Source organism: Lathyrus oleraceus, chromosome 5, assembly GCF_024323335.1.
Source record: "Lathyrus oleraceus cultivar Zhongwan6 chromosome 5, CAAS_Psat_ZW6_1.0, whole genome shotgun sequence".
Lineage (NCBI taxonomy): Eukaryota > Viridiplantae > Streptophyta > Magnoliopsida > Fabales > Fabaceae > Lathyrus > Lathyrus oleraceus.
In genome coordinates, this window is record NC_066583.1 from 3,276,384 (window position 1) to 3,299,572 (window position 23,189).

The 23,189-nt window shown below is 32.4% G+C and overlaps 1 protein-coding gene and 1 pseudogene across 1 annotated transcript; both read left to right on the forward strand.

The window, feature by feature from the left end:
- The first annotated feature begins 6,976 nt into the window (after positions 1 to 6,976).
- On the forward strand, positions 6,977 to 7,711 carry LOC127087816 (uncharacterized). Its single transcript, XM_051028735.1, has one exon. It carries the CDS (start codon positions 6,977 to 6,979, stop codon positions 7,709 to 7,711), a length of 735 nt encoding a protein of 244 aa, XP_050884692.1.
- Positions 7,712 to 17,943: 10,232 nt separating this feature from the next.
- Positions 17,944 to 21,230, forward strand: LOC127087823 (synaptotagmin-2-like; annotated as a pseudogene).
- The last annotated feature ends 1,959 nt before the right edge of the window (positions 21,231 to 23,189 follow it).

Below are 23,189 nucleotides of genomic sequence, written 5' to 3' on the forward strand. Positions count from 1 at the left end.
TTCGCTCATTAAAATGTTTCATCCAAACACATTCTAAATTTTTAAGAGTATGATTGAATGAGGTAATTGAGAATTTTTAAGAAATTCAAAATTCTAAGCAATTTAAATGATTCAATTGAAATATATTCATTTTTAAATTCTTTTGTTTGGATAGAGTATTAAAATAATTGATTGTTAAATTTTTGGAATCATTTTCATAAATTTTAAAAAATTTGGGTCAAATTTAAAATATAAAAAATATGGACCAATTTATAATTTTAAAAAAATTGAAGGGACTAATTTGTAAAATTTGAAAATTATTAAAAACTTATTTGCAATTTTTAAAAAAATTTAGAGATGAATTTGAAAAATTCATAAAACATGATGAGAACTTTTTTTAAATAATCATGTTTTTAAAAAATAATACCAAAATAACACACTTTTAAAAAAATATCAATATAACCACTTTTCAAACAAACAAAAATTATCTCTCTAAAGCATACGTCAGTTGGTATGGTGTATGCATGTAGTACTTTCACCAAGGCATCAATGCATATGGTGTTAGCATGCAGATCAAGTCAATGCAATTGGCGCATGCATTATGACATTAAAAGCATGTGTCATTGCATGTGGCATATGCTTTGATTATATTTTTTATGTTTTATGTTATAATTATATAAAATTGAATAAAAAATTAAATTAATAATAGTATGATATAAAGCTAAAATACACAACAATTGACAAGAAAATCAATGACCCGCACAATCAAAACGCCCTCCTTGTTCCATATTCTAGTGTGTTAGTCTGCCTTCAAGGTCTCCCACAATTTCTCTGAGGTGTTTGGGGTATTTGAGTGTTAACGTGATGCAATGGTGGCTGGTGTGAAAGTCCTACGGAAGGTCCAACGGTATTTGACAAATTTGTCATCATTTTTTCTCAATAGCTAGGGGATTATCGCCAACGGCGCTGCCGTAATTGAGTTCGGTGTCCATGTTATCGCCGTTGTGGTTGGGTTGTTTGTGGACGGTATGGTTGCCCGAATTTGGACATTGAATTGTTTTGGAAATGAAATAATGGTTCATGTGGTGTAAGAAAGTCAAACAATGATTGGGTGCTATGGCGGTAAGATGTTTGGATATTCATTGGTGGGGGCTATGGTGGGATGAGGTGAAATCATATGAATCATCGGGGGCTATAGACAGATGTGATGGTTGTGTATGGTTGTTCGTGGTAAGGGTTTGGTTCCTGGTTTTGAGTTTGAGTGTGTGGCATAAATTGGTTGAAAGGTTGAGTGTTTGGTGGTTGAGTGTATATGGTATGGTGGTGGTGTGAGGTTGGTCGTTGGGTTTGGGTAGGTTGACATTGTTCTTGGGTTTGGTATTGGTGTGGGGTTGGTTATTGTGCGGAGATTTGTTGTTGGACGTATGATAACAAAGCTCATTGGCATGGATCAATCAAATACATTGGCTCAGACACAAACTGTGGCGTTGTAACCGATATAAACCAAGCCATATAATGTTAAGTTGGTCTAGCACCATGTATGAATGGTTCGTTTAAGATGTGTTGATGTTGATTCCTCCAATGACACATCTCTTTAGTGAAGTCTCTCCAATCGGAATAATCTCATTGGTCATCGACTCTTTGTTGATGCCAATCTCCCGAACACGTCGGAGGTTCTGGAATTTGTTGTTGCATGCCGAACTACAGTTTCACGCGGTCACTCTGGTGCATCTCCACAGTAGTGAATCAGGTGATTGGTGTTTTTGTTGTCCAAACTGCAAAGTCATCGTTGTTAACCTGACGATCAAGACTTAGATACGGCCTCCAGATAAACTGTATAAGAAATTGAGATGATTAGAGGATATTTAATTTGATGATTTTTTAAATCAAAAGTAGAGTTGTTTAGTATTAATACATTGTCTGGTCCAATGTGGTCTAAAAGATTGTGATAGACTACTATAATGTGTTTGGGACACCTGTTGTAGTTCGTCCCCAGAACTGACCACCTAGATCGAAAAGATTGAAAATATATTAGTTACTGTCAGTTGTAGTATAAAGTCTAACAAAGTAGAAGATTTAAGATAAACTTACTTTGTTGCGTATGGGAATGTGAATGGCTTCTCGTTGACCGGGGCGGGTGACGACATTCTCGACCAACCACATGCTTGTAGCAAATAGGCTTAAGAATAAAACGAACAAGTATCTTTTTGCATTTTTACACAACGAACTATATAGATGGGACAAAACGGTTGAACCCCAAGTATATGTCCCTACTTTATTTATGTTTCGTGACAACGGCAAATACATAATATTTATCGTATTACTGATAACACTGAAACATATAGTTTATTTTGACTTGATTTGCACATATTTTAGCATCATTTTATCTCATTTTGTAGTGTTATACTGGTATTTTATGCATGTTTCAGGTACTTTACAAGTAGGAATTGATACAGGAAGAAACCGGACGAAAATGGTAAAAAAAACAGAGAAAATGGCAAAAATACACTGATGGGCACCTACATGGCACCTGCCATGACTAGGAAGTCGTGGAGCCCACCAGAGAGGAAAAAGGAATGTAGAAAACATAGTCAAAGAGTCGTGGCGACCGCCACACATGTCATTGTGTCCGTCATGCAGTACAAAACGGCCATAATCCAAACTTTGCACTTGTGGCGACCGCCACAAGCATCATGGCGTCCGCCATGCAGTTTGGCCCCTAAAAAACTGCAACAGAAAGAACCCAGTTGTCACACCTTAATTTTTATCCCTAAGATCTCATCTCATTTTCATCAATTTCATAACATCAAACATCTCATGTGTATATCTTTTATGCATTACCAACCTTATGAAAATACAAAAATATGTTTTATCTTGTTTGATTATTTCACAAGGTAGGTGTGTTGGTTTAAGGAACTCAAGTGATTGACTGGTCAAGATTATGGGCACTCCTCATTAATCCAAGCTTCTCATCCATTCATAATAGTCAAGTGATCTCCACTCATCATAATCAAGTTCAAGATTGCATTCATTCAATATCAACAAGTTCCAAATTCATTTGATGCCTAAATTAGGATTTTGACCAAGATTGCTCTGATGTTGAATTTTTTACCAAGACATGATCTAATGGTTTGAAATATGATTCAAGGTCCTTAATTGATTCATTATGATCCATTCATGTGCTTCAATTGTCTAAAGAAGTTTGATTCATTGATCATTGAAGATTTGGAATTCATCTGATGAAAAGTAAAGTACTCAAGGTCAAAGTTTGACTTTTGAGATTTTTTGGTCAACCATGGGCTTCTCAAGTCAAGAATCATGAAAATATGGTTGATGAATGCATTTGATCAATAAAATCAAGAGAATCAAGAAAAAGTTCAAGAATGTTAAATTTAGGGTTTTCAAAATTTCTCTAAGTTATGAAATTGCATGTTCATGAAACCCACTTTACAAGTTTGTAACTTCTTCCTCAAGCCATCATTTTTCATGCTTAAAGGATGTACTTGTAGATTATTTTCCATACTTAAACTTTTTAGAAATAATGAACCAAAGATCTCATAAGGCTTGAAAGATATGAAGTGATGAAGATGAGATCTCAAAGTTGTAAAATTGTTCAACACTTGGAAAAAATTGCAGGTGTGTTTAATAGTTAAGATTGTAAAAGTTGATGAGCAATTGTCTCCATGGTCCAAGCTTAATTTATTCAAATGTTCAACATTAAAGTTGTAGAGGATGGGAAGATATTCCCAAAGAGCCCGTTTACATGAATTTATCACACTTGAGCTAGGAGTCTCGAAGAAGGAAAGCCACCATGTTAGGCCAAATTGAAAGTCCATTTTCATGTCAAGTTTCATGTTCAAACTAAAACCAAACCTTAAGATCTTGCTTTGCAGTCTATGATGCTTCTAAATATCAGTATAATGAGTGTTTTACACAAACCATTGATTCATTACACAAGGGTTTGAACCGTTATCCAAACAACTTACCATTCATGGATCATTTTGCCACAAAGCTTCATTGTCATTTCCATAAAGATCACTTTTCTCAATCACTTTTGCTTGGAGCTTTATAAATAGATCTTACTCTGATCTTACTCTATCTAAACACCAAAAGCAAAAGCACTTTTGTACTTTTCAACATTTTTTTGGATTTGATTCAAAGTCCATCAAACAATACCAATAATCACTGCACCAAATCTGAATTCATTCACTATAAAAGAAGGCTTCATTGTAATGCTCCAACACACACAAAAATCCATCATCAAGCAAGAAAGAACATTGAATCATTCTTGCACTCTTTCCACATTTTCTCTCAAGGAAATTAGAGGGATCATTATTTCTCATCTAGAAGTGCTTTTCAAGGTGCAACGCACACACACCGTTAGGTAAAAAAAATCATTTTGAACTCCCTCAGAAAAGCATCATTTTCACTAATTATTGTTACCATTGTGTTTGTTTTGAACATGAACTCCCTCATAAAAAGCTCATTTATTTATTTTTTTAGTTTTTAATTTTTATATTAAAAAATCCAAAAAAAAACTTTATTATTTATTCCTTTTTATTTCTCAGTTAAGTATGCTTTGATTCAATTTTCCCATTATTAATTTGATCCCATTTTGATCCATATGTGTTAAATACCTTGATTATACTTGGAATTAGACTTGATGATAACTTGTTTATTTAATTTGTGCTTAAAGTACATGGATGTTTATGGTTGATGACTTGCTATGAAACCCTAATGTATGAACCTTAGAGGCATGAACCCTAATGACTTGAACTCTTGTATGAGGTGAACTTTTGTCATAAAATGATACTTTGATGTGCTTTGAACTTGCTCCTAAACATTGCTTTAGTCTTGATGCATGACATAGTTGTTTAAGGCATGACATGTTTGTATGCTCCTTATATGTCCAGTTTTAAAACACCTCAACCATTGCTTTACATGTCTTGTGATTGATATCATGATATATCTTGTTTGATGTTTTGACTTTATGAACTTTGCAAAATTATTCTCGAGGCATTTTTGTGTGCATGCTTGTATGATCCATGTGTTATGAACTATTCTCTATGACATGCCTTTTGCTTTATTCTTTATTGATGACCTTGATTGATGTCTTAATATGTTTAAGCTTGATACATGGTAGTGATTTTGTTCATATGCTCGCTTAGTGCATATCGTTAACCCATGATATTTCTTGCATGATACTTGTGCTTATGTTTCAATCTAAGGGAAATGGAGTATAGTTGACTTATTGTCATGTGCATATTCATTATGTGTGTTTGTAGCCTCCTTTACCCACCTTGTGCCCTTTAGGCCCTTATAAACTCTAGTCTAATCTTAGGATATTTCAAACTTGAACTTCTTTCATAAAAAAACCTTGACTTTAGGTCATTGAATTTTCAAACTTTCTTTCTTCATAAATGCTTCAAAAACACTTTAAGCATATCAAACTCTTTCTATAAGACTAACACAGATCTCATTCAAAACTTTTGTCGCTTGGCTTTTTTATTTTTAAACCCTTTCTCAAAAGAGACTAGACATGAATCATCATTATAGTTGAGGCATAAATATCCTACCCCATAGTAATGATTGAAATTGATGTTGATTCTTTTCCATATGAAGGAGTTGGTGGCATACTTGTAGATTCTATGTCCAAGTTGGAGCCTTTCCTTCATAATGATGCAAAGATCCATCTTCTCATATTTGTGGTGGTTTAGATGAGTATTATCCTTAATATGATAACTTGTCTCTTATTCTAAAATCAACTAAACAAACCCTTTTGTTATTTGTACCCCAAACTATAGGATTTTGATCCTTCATTAGTATGTAGGCACAAGACTTTATGTCTTTTCAAATCAAAAAGTAATAAAATACACTTTTGTTCTCATCCCCTCAATCTTTAGCAAACAACAATAACCAAACACAAATATCTCAATAGGTTCCTATAGGATACTATAGAAGATTAGGGTGTTAGTACCTTCCATTTTCATAACAAACCCCCAAACCTCCAATCTCTTTATTGCACTGTTTTGCATTGCATATTTATGGGTTATTTGATCTTTTCCCCTTCCCTTGGATAAATTAAAGTCTGGCGGTGACATTTTGTTTTGCGAGTCAAGTTAATCTAATAATATGGTCTCTAATTCTTACCGCGACGAAAATAGTGACTTTACTAGGGACATCCCCAAGAGGGTAAAACCTATCTTATATTTTTTTTTGTTATTATATTATTTTCTATATTGTTTGGGCTTCTTTTGGTGATTCATATATGGTGAGATATGTCTTAACCCGAACTTTAGTACATGAATAAGATAGGTGGGTGGTATAGTCGAGAAAGCTTGGATGGAGTAATCCCGAACAAGCTGACTTAAGAAACCCCCACTCAGTAGAAGCCCCTTTAAGGGTAGTCTTTGTTAAACGAGTAATCATGAAATAATTGCTACTTTCGACCTAGGAACCTGAGAAATTGAGGAATTAGTATCCCTTTACCTCTGCGATTGGTATGAAGGTGTAAACCTAAAATAGTTAATACACAATGCTACACTCAGACGAGGTTCTCTTGAGAATATTATTGATTCCTGAGTAATTTGTGTGCTAGTAATATCCAAAATATGGATCAATGACTTTGGGAACCTTCTTATAACCTTGTTCTACAAGTACAAAAAACCTTAGTACATACCTTTTGGGATGGTGGAACCCATTACTCCATGCTCGTGACGTCGAACCTTTGAACCCCATATGTTTGTGTTCTTGTTTGTGCATCCATACATTGATGCATTCATTCATCATTTTTAACCAAGTTTTCAAAGAACTTAGAAACACTTGTTGCAAACATCACATGAACTTTTTTACCCTGGATTTTCAAAGAAGAAGAACTCAAAAGTACACTTTCAAGAGTCTAAAGTTAGAAGATCTAAGAGAACTAGGGGATTTGGTTGCTAATCCAATAGGTTTCAAGGATAGATATGTGAGACTTATGTCACTATTTAAGACCAACATGACAAATGGAATTCTTGCTACACTAGTCCAGTTCTATGATCTATTGTATCATTGCTTCACTTTTCCAGATTACCAGCTTATGCCAATACTAAAGGAGTATTCCTATTTGCTTGGATCACCTATTTCTGATCAAATCCCATTTTCTGGATTTGAGGAGATTCCTAAGGATAATGTTATTTCTGAAGCTACTCATTTGAAGATGTCTGAGATTAAAGCTCATATGACCACCAAGGGAGGTATTCTTGGGTTTCCAACTAAGTTTCTGATGGATAAAGCTTGTTACTTTGCTAGTATGAAGAGTATGGATGCTTTCAAGGCTATTCTTACCTTGCTCATTTATGGATTGTTCCTCTTTCCTAATGTTGACAACTTTGTTGACATTAATGTTATTAAGATATTCTTGATTGTAAATCCAATTCCCACTCTACTTGCAGATACCTACCATTCCATTCATCTCAAAAACTCTTACAGTGGATGGATGATTATATGTTGTGTGCCTTTACTTTACAAGTGGCTTATTTCTCACTTGTCTCGGTCTACTTCTTTTTGGGATCTTAAGGATGGTATTTTATGGTCACAGAAGATTATGTCTCTTACACATTCTGATATTGAATGGTATAGTCATGCTTACTATGAGGTGAAAATCATTGATAGATGTGGAGAGTTTTCTAATGTGCCTCTTCTTGGTACAAAAGGAGGTATCAGCTACAACCCAATTTTGAATCGTCATTAGCTTGGATATCCTATGAAAGATAAACCAACCAGTATCCTTTTTGAAGGTCTCTTCAATAAAGAAGGTGAAGATAACAAAGCACTTAAGGAGAAGATTGTGGATGAATGACGTCATGTCCATAAAAAGGGAAGAGAAGTTATAGGGAAGCCAAATTGTGTTTCTTTGGAGCCTTATCTTCAATGGGTACAAGGTAGAGCTATCAAGTTGAAGATGCCTTATCCTCGCTATAAGCCTTTGCCTATAGCCGTTATAGAACCTACTCTAATTTTCATGACTGATGCGGAGAAACTTCGGATTGCTTTGACCAATGTGCAACGAGAAAAGGACACTTGGAAGAACAAATACCAGTTTGTCAACAATGAGAATGAAGGACTCCAAAAGCATTTGAAGAAGAAGAATGAAGAAGAGCTTGTCAGCAAGAAGAGAAAGGTGCAAGAGGATTTATTTTCCTCTAGATTCAGCCAGATACTCCTCCCGCCTCAGTTGCTTGGAAGTTGATTGTTGACAAGCTCGTGATTGAAAAGATTCAGATGGAAGACCAGATCAAAGAGCTCAACAGGAAACTACAAGGAGGGATTAGATCTTCTTCTGGGATACCCTAGGACTCTTAGATTCTAGCTTTTATTATTTTATGTTTTGTTTAAAACTTTTGAAAGTTAAAACTTTTGATTTGTATTATTTCTACTTATTAATGAAATGAGGTTCTTTTGCCTATTTCAAAAATGTTATCCTTTATAATGTTTGTAATAATTATTAAAAGTTCCTTGAAAAAATTCATTTGAATTAGCACATCATGCAAGCATTTTTCATTCTATGAAACTCATTCGTGTCTTTTGTCTCTGTTAGTCAAACTATATCATTTGTACAACACTCAAGTGGGTCGACAAATAAGGATGGATCAACTCGAGCAAGAAAACCAGGAGCTCTAGGAAGAAGTAAACACTCTGAAAGAAACCTTCGAAAGACTCTCCAACATGATGGAAGCGTTGGTGGCTGCTCAGAATCAGCCATCACCTAATTCTCAAGAGACTATTCAAAGAACCACGATCTTCGAGATCGTGTCTACACCTATTTTTGTGGCACGCCTCAATGCTCCTCAGTACCATATGCCCTCCAGTTTCCTTGGGGCATGCCTCCTAATTATATGCTAGAAGGGTATCGTCCACAGGCTACCGTAACTCCAGTTGTTACTGTCATGATGTTTGTGCCATATCTTGTGACACACACTACTCCTTACAATGAAGAACCTATCTTCCACACCGCTCCAAATGAAGGTGTTGGAATGGATGAGAGAATGGACTAGTTTCAAGATCAATTCTCGGAAATGCAAAAGGAAATCATATCCCTCAAAGGAAAAGACTTGTTTGGCAAGAATGTTTCTAATATTTGCTTAGTTCCCAATGTTAAGATTCTGCACAAGTTCAAGGTGTCGAAATTTGATAAGTATAAAGGCAACTCTTGCCCTCAAAGTCATCTGGTAATGTATGCTCACAAGATGTCAACCCAAATAGATAATGATCAACTGTTAATCTATTACTTTCAAGATAACTTAACTAGTGCATGAGTTTGGACAGTGCATAAATTCGTACTTTCAATGACCTTGGAGAATATTTTAACAAACAATATAAATATAATGTAGACATGACACCAGACAGGGACCAACTCTGAGCCATATCTTAGAAGGACAATGAGAGTTTTAAGGAGTATGCTCAAAATGGCGTGAGGTAGCTGCCCATATATATCCTCCGCTTGAGGAAAAAGAGATGTCAAGACTTTGAGTTCATCTTACTATGACCGTATGATTGCAAGCGCACCAAATGACTTCACTGAAATGGTGAACATGGGGATGCGGCTTGAAGAGGCAGTCTGTGAGGGAAGTTTAACTAAAGAAGTGGGTTCTTCCAATAACGTTAAGAAGTTTGGAAGTGGGCTCATTAAGAAAAAGGAACATGAAGTTAGTTCCATTTTGCATGGCAAAGAAGGTATCAACCGCAACATGTCGCAACCGTTTCTCCAATCATCAATCCACCAGTGGTAGCTCCAGCCTATCAACCACAATTTCGTCAACAACCTACTCAACAATCTACTCAACAACATCAACAACAGGCTTGCCCACAATTCAACAACAACAATTGTGTCTAAAGAACACCCCATTTTGATCCTATTCCAATGTCATATGCATAGTTGTTCTGACTTTGTTAGCCAAAAGTCACATTCAAACTCGACCTCCACCTTCTGTCCCAAAAGAAATCCCATATTGGTACAAAGCCGGTCAATTTTATGTGTACCACCAAGGAGTGCCTGGTCACAGTATAGAGAATTGATATGGCGTAAAATCTGATGTTCAAAGGCTATTTAAAGGTGGCATTTTATCCTTCAAAGATGTTAATCTGAATGTGCAGGTTAATCCCTTACTTCAGCATGGGGGAGCTTCACTAAACATGGTGCATGGTTGTCCAGAAAAATTTGCAATCTTCGAGGTTAGGTTTATCATAGAATCCTTAGTTAGAATGCATGCTAGTTTGACATTGTTGATCATGAACGCAATTGCACTGCTTGTAGAATTTGCTCCGTGAATCTACATGCATGTCCTCTTGTACGCCAAGATATTCAGAAGTTGTTGGATAAAAGAACTATCATGATCACCTATGATAAGAAACATAATGATGATGAAGTTAATGTTATAATACCTTAGTTCAATGTTCCCAATCCCGTGGAGATCATTTACGACAACCGAAAGACTTCTGCCTCTCCTTTGATTATCAGTTTGCCCGATCAAGTTCTTTATAAATCTGACAAGGTTATACCATACAAGTATAATGCCACCATGATTGAAGATGGATTAGAGGTTCCTTTGCCTTCCGTTGTTAATGTTGCTTATGTGAGCAGAGTCACAAGAAGTGGGCGTGTGGTTGCCTCTACACCTCCCAGAAGAATTGAAGATGTCATTGTAGGGAAAACTCAGGTTGAGACTCCAGTTGAGCAGGGTGGTCAGCCTAGTGGTACAAATCAGAAGGTGGATAATGATGAAGTGTTGAAATTGATAAAGAAAAACGAGTATAACATGGTGGATCAATTATTGCACACACCACCAAAGATATTGTGATATCCTTGTTAATAAGCTCTGAGGTGTTAAACAAGATTTTGATTCTGCAATATATCTCTAAGTTTTGATGATAACAAAGAATGAAACGTATTATCTTTATAAAATGGTAGTTTTGAGCAGTTTTTGGCATCCAAGTTTGTATGCAGATATTTTAATTCTTAGTTTTAAGCAGATATTACATTGAAGTAATGATAGAGCTCTCACATCGGGGGACTATCATACCATAGTTTTTAGGATTTATTATTGTAATCTTGGATCAAAGTTTTCAGCATTTGAAGTTATTTTTCATTTAATTCGGTTTACTGAAAGTACTTCGGCGTTTAATTCCAGTTACAAATGAAGTTCAGTGTTACGATCTGGGCATTTGTTCAATGATGCTTCAATGATATTCATTAAAGAGGAAGCTGTCAAAGCTAACACATATGTGGTCACAATGTATGATTGTACTAAAGGTTGGTACAGTGTTGATGAGTCAATGGATCACAATGAAGGCATGCCGAGGGAACACTATCAAGTGGAACTAGATAGAGGTTGGTGCGACTGCAGAAAGTTCCAAGTCTTTCATATGCCCTGTTCCCATGTCATAGCGACATGTTCAAAGGTTCAACAAGATCCTTCCAACTTACTATTCATCGTTTATAAAGTCATAAACTTATGCAATGTTTACAAAATTAGCTTTTCAGTGGTAGCAAAAGAGGATTATTGGCCTACATATCAAGGGGACATACTCTGACATAATGAAATAATGCGAAGAAAGAAAAAGGGCCGCCCAAACAACACCCGCATTTGAAACGAAATGGATACAACGAACACAATGCTGAAGTTATGTAGTTCATGTCGCCAACACGATCATAATCGTACAAAGTGTCCTAGTATTGGATATGCATGGCAACATAACCCATACTTGCGGGTATCCACCCGAACCCGCCCCGAAGTTGATGGGGAAACCCCGCTTTGACTGAGTTTGGGTTTGGGTTTGGGTTTTCCTCGATTATAAAATATAGGGATGGGTCGGGTAACGGGGACACTAGTACCCACCCCAAACCCGCCCCCGAACCCGCTCTGTTTATTTCAGTATGTACATTATTATTTTTTTTTGATAATTTAGAATATTAAATATGTGGTTAATGTTTTAATATTTTAACTTGAATTTATTATTTAAAATATTTGAAATGTATGTATGAAATTTTTTTAGATTGTTTTATTTTATTATTCGTAATGTAATTTTATTTTGGGAAAAATAAATATTTCTATTAAAAAAATTGATTTCACTAAATGAATGGTGGCGGGGCGGGGATACTCGAACCCAACTCGGACCCGTTTGGGATGAGTCTGGGTTTTGATTCTTCATCCTCATTTGGGTTTGGGGCGGGGAACATGGATTATTTGGGGATTCGGGTTTGGGTTTGGGGAGGTAAAAATCGTCCATGACCCGCCCCGTTGTCATGCCTAGTGTTGGACCAAGCACAACAACATAATTTTAATTATAACACTTTTGTGTTATATTAAAAACAACATTCATTTCATAAATATAATAAGATTCGGTTAGAATAACTTAAAACAACAATTAAACAATAATTTAAACAACAATTAAACAATAATTAAACAACAACGCAAACAACTACAACAATTAAATAACATCACAAACAAGTACAATAAATAAACAATATAACTATGCGATTACAACCATAAAAAAATAGTGAGAACTATACATTATCATGTGAACATCTCTGTCAGTTTTAACATTCATTCAGAAAAGAACTTCTCCATTTTGGTTGAACGTGGTATCAAGCCTTTGAATTCTTCTGATCTTTTCACCATATATAATGTCTTCATTTAACCAACGGTTCAAGGTCTTGTTAAGAAGTTCGAACGTATCTACATTCCAAAGTCGGATCTTCATCAGAGGCTGCATTGTCAAAATATTTAAATAGACATTTCTCTTGTGAATATAATGACACATATATGAAGACATTTTTAAAAAAAGGAAGGAGAATGAAGAAAAATGGAAGGAGATAGTAAGAAGATGTGTGCAAAATTATGGGAGGGTGACACTGTATTTATAGACGTCCTAAGGGAGCAGTAGCCACATGCATTGGCGCATCCACTGAATGGATTATGCATGCGACATTGCATGTGGAAAATTAGACATGCATGCGTCACTCCTAGTGGCGAAATAGACATGCATGCACCACTACAAGTGACGCCTTTCTTCAATTGAGTCATTGCATGCATCAATACAAATAGCGCATTGATTCATTTTGTTTTTAGAAAAATGATTATATTAGTAAATACTTTGAAATAGTGGTTATTTTGGTACTATTTTTTTAAAATATGGTTATCTTAAAAAAAATTCATATGATGACTATCGAAAGAGTAATTTCAATTTTTTTACTTTTTAATGTCATTTAAAATTCCTTAAATTTAACTTGAATAAAATACTTCATAAGTTTACATCATTATAACAATTCTCTATTTTTATCCAAACAATGGATTTTGGACAAGTCATTTTAAATTTCCTCAAAAAATTACTTCCCCTCATTAAAATACTTCATCAAATCACACTCTAAGTGTTTGGTTCATGTAGATGGAGGGGAGGGGAGAAGAAGAGAAATTTCTAATTAACTTTGTTTGGTTCAAATTGTTTTCTTGTGTTATTGCTTCTTTTTTGTGTGATTTTTCTCGATTACTTCCATCAACTTATTATAACTGTTATACACTTTCAATTTATTTTCGAATTTTTTTACTTAATATAAATCATAATTATTGCGCTTTTTTTCTATAAAAAAATTATCTTCATTGATATTTGTTTTTTATTCTTCTAATTTTGTTATGTATCCTATAATACTTTCTTTTATATCAAATTTAAACTATTTTTTTTGTTTGTTCATTTTATTAAATATTTTGAACGATTAATATTTAATAATAGGGTATTTTATATATTTATTTTGTTAGATGATTCATCACGATTTAAATGTTGTTAGCAGCATTTAGTTTAATTTGTATTGGAGATCGTTATAATCTGAATCAAGTGTACTCAATTTTTTAACGTTATGCAGTAAATTTATATTTTTTAGTCACTAAATATTCAAAATTTTAATTATAAAAAAAAATTAGCATGAATTTTTCATATTTGAATATCATATCACTTATATAAAATCATAAGGATAAAAATGTAAATTATTAATAAAATACCTCTCTTTCCTTCCTTCCTAAGCTAAACATATTTTAAATTAAAATCTCCCACTTTTCTTCCTCTTCCCTCTTTTAAACCAAGCACTTATCTGATTAAAAAAAATCTCCCACCTTCCATCCCCTTCCCTTCCTTCCATTAAAATTCCTACCCTATTCTCCTTTTCATTTAAATCAAACATACCTTTAAAATTTAAGAATGATTTACGCTCAAATCGCATGAACTATATGATAGAAATATTTTTTTTTAAAATAGTTTATTTAATAATATAATATAAAGGAATCGTATTACTTAAATAGTGATAAAATATTTTATGAAAATAGTAATAATAAAAATAAAAAGTAAAAAATTTTTTGTTTGAAATAAAATTTAATATCTACGCAAGGAATACAAATATATATATATATATATATATATATATATATATATATATATATATATATATATATATATATATATATATATATATATATATATATATATATATATATATATATATATATATATATATATATATATATTCATTAAGAGAAAGACTTACAACTTCAGAACCTGATAACTTTCCTCTTCTTTTGACCCAACCAAAAAGAAAATATAAATTTGTCTATGAAATTGGTAGACCCTTCTCCTTGCATACAAATAAGGCCTCACGCCCCCAAATTCTCCAAATTGAGATACCTTCTTACTTCTCCTCCCTCATCCCTCTCAAGCACCGTAACTATTTTTTTTTTGTCAATGCAGGATCATGTTCCCCATAATTTTCTCTCTCTCTCTCTCTGACAGATTTTCAAGTGGGTCAGCATTCTGTTGTGAATCCACCTCAGGCTTAGACGTAATTCAAGGAAATCAGTATTTTCTATCTATGGAAGAGGAAGAAGTAGTAACTAAATTTTGGAAGAACGCAACAAATTTAAGCATAATAGGTGATAGCAATGGATATGCCTATACTGCAAAGATAAAGCATTTGGAGAAGCAAGATAAAGATAACACCAAATTGAAGGAATCTAAATCCAATGATGTAAAATGATGGTTCTTTCATACAATATTCGAAGGGGTTGTAATTCAACCAATACAAAATTAATATTGAAGTTAATTTTGTCGGGGACAGCTGAGTTTTGCTTATTACAAGAGATGAAGGTTCAATTGATGGAGGATTCATTAGCTCATTCCCTTTGGGGCTCCAAAGAGGTGGGATTGTCTGTGGAAAATAGTATAGGAAGATCTAGAGGTCTGATTACATTGTGGAACCCTACTATTTTTGTTGTTCAATTTACTTTTTCAGGTGAAGGATATCTTGAGATTCAAGTGGTTTGGAAGGATCAGATAATATATGTTGTAAACATCTACTCCTCTTGCACCATCAGAAACAAGAGAAGGATGTGTTTGACTTAATCATAGTAAAATATAATCTCCCTGCTGGTTTTTGGTGCCTCGGTGGTGAATTTAATGTTATTGTCATACCCTAAATTTACCCTAAGTTTTTCACCTGTAAAAGCATCGCATAATCATTTGATATATATCATGCATTCTTTCAGTTAAAAACATTCATCAGGGTTCAGATAAAAGGTCAAGAGTTATGGAAGTTTTATCTCATCTTGATGACATTCATTCAGTCATTTGTTGATTAATAAGTCAAAAGATTTGATTTCTCAATCTCAATGCATCGTTCATTCCATTGCATCGTGCTTTTAGAGGTTCAGAGGGAAACAATCAAGAGTATTATCGTTATCTGAATCTTTGTAGGGTTTTAATTGTAATTGAGAATCAGAAGTAAATGGCATAAGCGTGATTCATATGTATATGATTGCCTATTCACAATTTCTCAGCCAATGAATCAATGCATTTACAAGATATCTATATTTACTATTCATCACAACATGCATTTCATTCCGCATAATGCTTAAAATATCAACCAAAATAATTTTTTGGATCTACAAACAGACTGGCCGGATCGTTTCTCAACTATACGACGAATTAGCGCGCAAAAAATTTCAAGATTGAGCTTGCAGACATCCGTTTTCTTAATCTACGATTCACATAGTTTAACCTGACGTGCTCGTTTTACTTTTTTGACTACTTTTTCGGTCTCATTTTAAACAGCCTGGGCCTTTTAACCATCATTTTTTATTTCAAAATTAGATCGAAAACTGTATATTTCCGAGAAGTTTATTTCGTGTTGATCATTTTAATCCATTCGGTTTATTTTTTTGGGCATTTTTGCGCCCGACGATCCTAATCTCATACACTTCTAACGAACCAACCAAATCTTCCAGTTTTAGGGTTTCAAGATTGTTCGACTCTTGAATAGCTACAATAACGTGATCATAGTGAGAGGTCAACGTACATATTACCTTCTCGATTATCATCTTATCAGTTAGGGTTTCACCACAACTCTTCATGAGATGAACGAGTTTCTGCACCTTTAACACATAATATGCAATCTTTTCGCCTTCTTCCATCGATAAAAATTTATATTATTGTCGCAAGGTTTACAACTTGACAACCTTGACTTTCTCCCCTCCTTCATAGTACTTGACAAGAATATCCCATGCCTCATTCGCCGATTCAGCATGAGCGATTCTATTGAAATTAGCAGCATCAATCGCCAATTGGATATAAATGCCTCCTTGTAACCCTTCTTCTTGACATCCTCGTGAGTGATTCTCTGAGCGTCGGTTGCATCTTCATCAACCGCCATAACATCATTATTAACCACTTCTAAGGTTTCATGAAATTCAAATAGAGATTACATATGTTTTCTCCATCGAAGCCAATTTTTGTCGTCAAGAGTTGGAAGGGATTTTGGTAAATTTCCGTTACCATTCATCTTTGCAGCGATTGATCAACAATAATCCATGATCCCGGAAACACGGTCTCTGACGTGTGATTCTTGAAAACACAATCAAGAATATACCCAGAGCTCTAAATACCAATTTGTTAGTGCTTGAGACACTTTTAGTGAGGAGGGAAAGAGAGAATAAGGAATACGGGCTGTATTATTGAATTGAATGAATGATAAAACTGAATTATAAATTGTCTATTTATATATATCTAAGTGACTTGACTACTAAGTAAAATAATAAACTAAGTAACACATCCTAAACACTAATTAGCATAGGGCTTGGGCCACACAACTCAATTTGAATTATATCTAATATCTCAATATTTTCTTATATAATAAAGTGAGGAAGAAAATATATCTCACCTAAATAATATAAGACTAATAAGTTTTTTCAACTGACACACAATATGTGACTTGACTTAAGAATTTTTTTCAAATTTATCTTCCTATATTTAAATATTAACATTATATTCCAACCTAGTATAAATAGGAAGAACTTCTAACATACTAATATCACCCTCCCTACAAATAGTTATATTAGCAATTGAATTCATTCAATAAATTTTGATTAGATACATATTTTTTTTTAAAATACATGGTTTGAAAATTAATATCCCTTAGATCATATCAACATATTAAGACATTAATCTACAACTATTTCTATATGAAAAAAAATACAAGATTAAGGTTAGTGTTTATAATTGTACACCGATAGTATTGATGAAATTATTATAGGTTATAAACTATAGATTAATATCAAAATTTATATATAATATCTATATGAGAGTAATTTTTATTTACTTTTGAAAATAATTATATCAATGTTAATGAATGAGTTTATGTATATATATAATAAAAATAATAAAAATAATGGATGTTTTTGGTTTAATAGTAGTCAATTTATTTTTGTTTTATTTGAGATAAACAAATATAAAAAATAAATTGCATTACACATTTTGTTTTAATAGGGGAATGGTGATCCGAGGAGAGCTCAAACACATTGGAAGTTACACTTTTGTAACTTTTCCTTTTCATACATTGAAGGATAGTGAAAGAGAGATCATAATCATAATAAAAAAAAATCTTATTGGAAAACATATTTGATCATTGTTAATCAAGATGGGTTTCTTTAGTACTATATTCGGATTTTTTGGATTTGGAATTGGGATTTTTATTGGTCTTGTTGCTGGTTATTTTCTCTTCATCTATGATCAACCCAATGATGTTAAGGTATGTAATTCTTAAGACATTGTCTTGTTCTTTATTGTTCTATTCATCATTAGTTCTAATTTTTTTCATATGCTTTCATGTTTATGTTGATCAAATCATAATCCTCCAAATTGTTTTTTCTTCTTTTTGTTTTGGTTAATATGTATCCAAAAAATATTTTTCATTTGTTTTGTTAATTAGATCTCATATTAATAGGACCCTGAAATTAGGCCATTGGCGGAGGAAGATACAGAAGCTCTGCAACGAATAATTCATGAGATTCCCCTTTGGATAAAAAATCCAGACTCTGATCGAGTAAGTATTAGTTTCACACCACTTTGCATTATTAAAAAATACTTTTTAATCATCAAAATTTTGATCACTAAAATATAAAATTTCGATCCTTATTCTATTTAAGGATTGAATTAGAGATTAGATAAAATATCATCCATTTATTTTGTTTTTTTAGAGTTGTATTCAATATTATTTGTTTGTCCTCTTCTAAAGGTTGATTGGTTAAACAAACTTATAGAGTATATGTGGCCATATCTTGATAAGGTATTTTTATTTTATTTTTAATTTTTTAAATTAATTTATAAAATTTTAATTCTCCTTCTATGTTTCTTTGAGTAAATATTTTGCTTTTTTTATTTAGGCAATATGCAATACTGCGAAAAACATTGCAAAACCCATAATTGCTGAGCAGATTCCAAAATATAAAATTGATTCTGTTGAGTTTGAAGTGCTCACATTGGGGTCTCTTCCACCAACTTTTCAAGGTTAATTGCTCTAAACATGATGCATTCCTGGATAACAAACTTTAATACTACAAGTTTTAATATTTGATCTTAAATAAAAAAATAATGTTTCATCTTTTCTAAAAAAAAGTAAGTTTATTTTCTGTTATATTGTTCCTATGGAAATTTTAATGGAAATATTTTTTTATTAATAGGAATGAAAGTTTACTTAACCGATGAGAAAGAACTAATTATGGAGCCTTCCATAAAATGGGCTGGAAATCCTAACATTCTTATTGCAGTTAAGGCATTCGGGTTAAAAGCAACTATTCAGGTATTTCATTTATTAACTTTTAACATGCATGCGCGCGTACGTATCTGTATCTGAGTGAATAAACGAAAAATATGTGCGGTGTTATAAGTTTTTTTTGATGTTGAGAGTTTAAAACATTTTGCAGGTGGTAGATTTGCAAGTATTTCTCGCACCTCGTATTACTTTGAAGCCTTTGGTTCCATGTTTTCCTTGCTTTGGAAATATTTATGTGTCTATCATGGAAAAGGTTTGTACTTGTTAAAATGTATATTCTTTAATCTTTTATTCAATATTCATCTTCACATTTGTTATCATGTAGCCACATGTTGATTTTGGACTAAAGCTTATAGGAGCTGATCTCATGTCTATTCCTGGATTGTACAGGTTTGTTCAGGTATATGAAAATGTTTGTTTTGAATTTAGTTTCTTAAGAGACACGATATTACTATGCATGAACTTTTGCGTTCTCTGTAAAACAAAATTCATTGTTTATGGTATTTTTTCAGGAGTTTATTAAAGAGCAAGTTGCAAATATGTACTTATGGCCCAAAACTCTGGAAGTTCCAATTTTAGATCCAACAAAGTATGCATGTTGATTTTCACAAATGAATTTGGTTACATATATATACTTTTTATTAGTTTTTAACTTTTTCCTTTGGATTCACTTTATGGAAATTTAGAGCCTTCAAAAGGCCTGTAGGAATTTTAAATATAAAGGTTATAAAAGCAATGAAGTTGAAGAAGAAAGATCTTCTTGGCGCATCTGATCCTTATGTGAAACTAAAGCTCACCGGAGACAATCTCCCATCGAAAAAGACCACCGTGAAGCACAAAAATTTGAATCCGGAATGGAACGAGGAATTTAGTTTGACAGTTAAAGACCCTGAATCTCAAGCTTTACATATTCATGTTTATGATTGGGAACAGGTATTTCTCTCTTTTATTGATAGCAAGTTGTTAGAATTATATTCACACTATTATCAAAAGTGTAAGTTTTGTATCAGGTTGGAAAGCATGACAAGATGGGTATTAATGAAATTCAATTAAAAGAACTGGTTGTGGAAGAGACTAAAGTTTTCACTCTTGAGCTTTTGAAAAATATGGATCCTAGTGATACCCAAAATGATAAGTCTCGTGGACAGATTGTTATTGAAGTAACATATAAACCTTTCAAAGAGGAAGACTTAGATAAAAGTTTTAATAGAATGGAATCACTTCAAAAAGCACCTGAAGGAACCCCTATAGGTGGAGGTCTTCTTGTAGTTATAGTTCATGAAGGTCAAGACATTGAAGGAAAATACCATACAAATCCACATGTAAGACTTATTTTCAAAGGAGAAGAGAGAAAGACTAAGGTACTTTATCCCAAATAAAATAATTGTATATTTATCATGTATAATCTTTATTTATAATTTTTTTTACACTGTACTGTATTACAGAGCATGAAAAAAAGTAGAGATCCAAGATGGGAAGACGAGTTTCAATTTATGGTCGAGGAACCTCCCACTAATGACAAATTACACGTTGAAGTTGTCAGCACTTCATCACGAAATTTGTTGCGTCCAAAGGTACATGATTTATATAATAACTTTTTAATTTCTAAAACTAATAACCTCCATTCTATCAAGATTGGAGGTTATGTTTTAAAATTTGAATCCACTATAATCACTAAATTCATGTATTCATGCATTCTGATTATTAATGATTGTTTGATCAAGATTGACCTGGTTAAATATGTATTTTACTAAATCATCAAATTTTGACAAAACATTTAACAATAACTCAAATGCATGAATGCGTGAGTTTAATAATTATGATGGACTATAGGGCATAACTTCAAAACTATGTTGATTTTTTTGTTGTTTAATAATTATGATGGACTATAGGGCATAACTTCAAAACTATGTTGATTTTTTTGTTGTTTACCTTTGATGATACTTTGACATGACTAAATTTTATCTTGGTATTCTGTCAACACTAGGAGTCATTGGGTTACATTGACATCTCTCTTGCCGATGTTGTTTCTAACAAGAGAATCAATGAGAAGTATCATCTTATAGACTCTAAGAATGGCCGCATTCAAATAGAGATACAATGGCTAGCCTCAAAAGCTACTTGATAAAATTTTCCATAGTTTCCTTTATATATTTTAGATTTTAAATTAAATCTTGCGTGTAATATATAAAGGGATAATAATGAGATTTATTGACTTATTGTTCATGTAGATTAATTAATCTAATTTACAATTATTTTTTTGAGAAATGAGAAATTATCATGATTAAAGTGACAATAATCACTATTTAGAAGTGTTCTATTTTAATTTAAAATATATTATATGTGTGCGGTAAATTAGTAGTAGTGAAAGTGAACACACTATTATTTTTGGTCAATGTTGAATTTTATTGGATTAAAATTTTTAATCTGATTTAGTCTGTATCAATCCATTGATAATTGAAAAATATGACTTGGAAACCCGCATTACTATCAGTTAAAGCGGGTTTCAAATGATTCTTGTTTTTCCTGTCCATCCCTATTGAATATCGTATCAAAGCTAGTTTGAAATTCTAACTGAAACACCATTGAATTTTAGTATATCTTGGATTATGGACCTAATTGATCAAAGTGTTAAAGTGAAAATCCAATCATTCAAGTGATGTAACTGATTATATGTGATCCGTTACAATTGTGTTAAAATGTCAAAGCTAAAAATAGGATGTTTACTCAAGGGTGTAATCGGTTACGTTTCCTTACTAACCAGTTACTATTGTTATGTTTTAGTTTTGTTGAAACAATTGTAACCGGTTATAAATTTTGTGTAATCGATTATCGACAGTTAGTTTTCAGATTTTCTGTTATGTTAGGTTGTTATTTGTGTCTCAATTTATTTATAATTGTATATATATATATATATATATATATATATATATATATATATATATATATATATATATATATATATATATATATATATATATATATATATATATATATATATACCTTGGAGGTATTTAATAAAAATTCCAATTCTCACCCTCAATTATACTCTCTCTAATTCTATCTCACTCTCTCTCCTTCTCTACATTCAATTGCTCCATATTTCACCAATCGGGCGATTCCAAGTTCTAATATTTGGCATCAAGAGTCTGGTTCGATCCACCAAATACCTAGTGTTAGGGGTGGCAAAATGGATGGATTGGATGGATATGGATTGGATCGTTAATGGATGGATCAAAACAATCCATTATCCATTAACAATCCACTAAAAGTTTTTTAAAAATATTCAATCCAATCCATCCATTAAGAATAAAAATCCATCCAATCCATCCATTATCATATTTTTAGTGGATGGATATCCATCCATCCATTTCTTTTTCCTTTAAAATTTTTCTTTTTTGAAAAAAATCACTTATTTTTTTGAATTTTTTTTTAATAAAACAATATCAGCTTTTTTTGAGAAAAATCATTTTTTTTCAAAAAAAATATAATTTTTGTATTTTCGAAAAAAATAATTTAAAAATTGTTTTTTTTTCGAAAAAAAATATTTTTTTATATTCGTAAAAAAATAAATTTTTCGAAAATTAAATCAAAATTTGGTATTTTTCAAAATTATTTTTAAATTTTTGGAAAAAAACGATTTTTTGTATTTTCAAAAAAAAATATTTTTTTTCGAAAAAAAAAATTTATTTTTATTTTTCAAAAAAAAATATTTTTTTTCGAAAAAAAAAATATTTTTTACTTTTCAAAAAAAAATAAATTTAATATTTGAAAAAAATTATTTTTTTAAAATTAGATAAAAAAATCCATTGGATCATTAAAATGTGTTGGATGGATTGGATCAATCCATGCTTATAAATGGATGGATTAGATCAATCCGTTAACTTCATTTTTTATGTAGTGGATGGATTGGATGAATTTTTTGATGGATGGATTGGATGGATTTTCTCTAAATGGATCCAATTGCCACCCCTACCTAGTGTGCAACATGAATTATGTCTCAAATGAAAAAAATCTCTGCAAACTTACTCATCCTGGATGCGCAGAACTACGGCAGATGGTGAAAAAAAATGAAGGTGTTGTT

Coding starts and splice junctions, on each gene's coding strand:
- LOC127087816 (XM_051028735.1), top strand. CDS start 6,977: ATGACAAATGGAATTCTTGCTACACTAGTCCAGTTCTATGATCTATTG.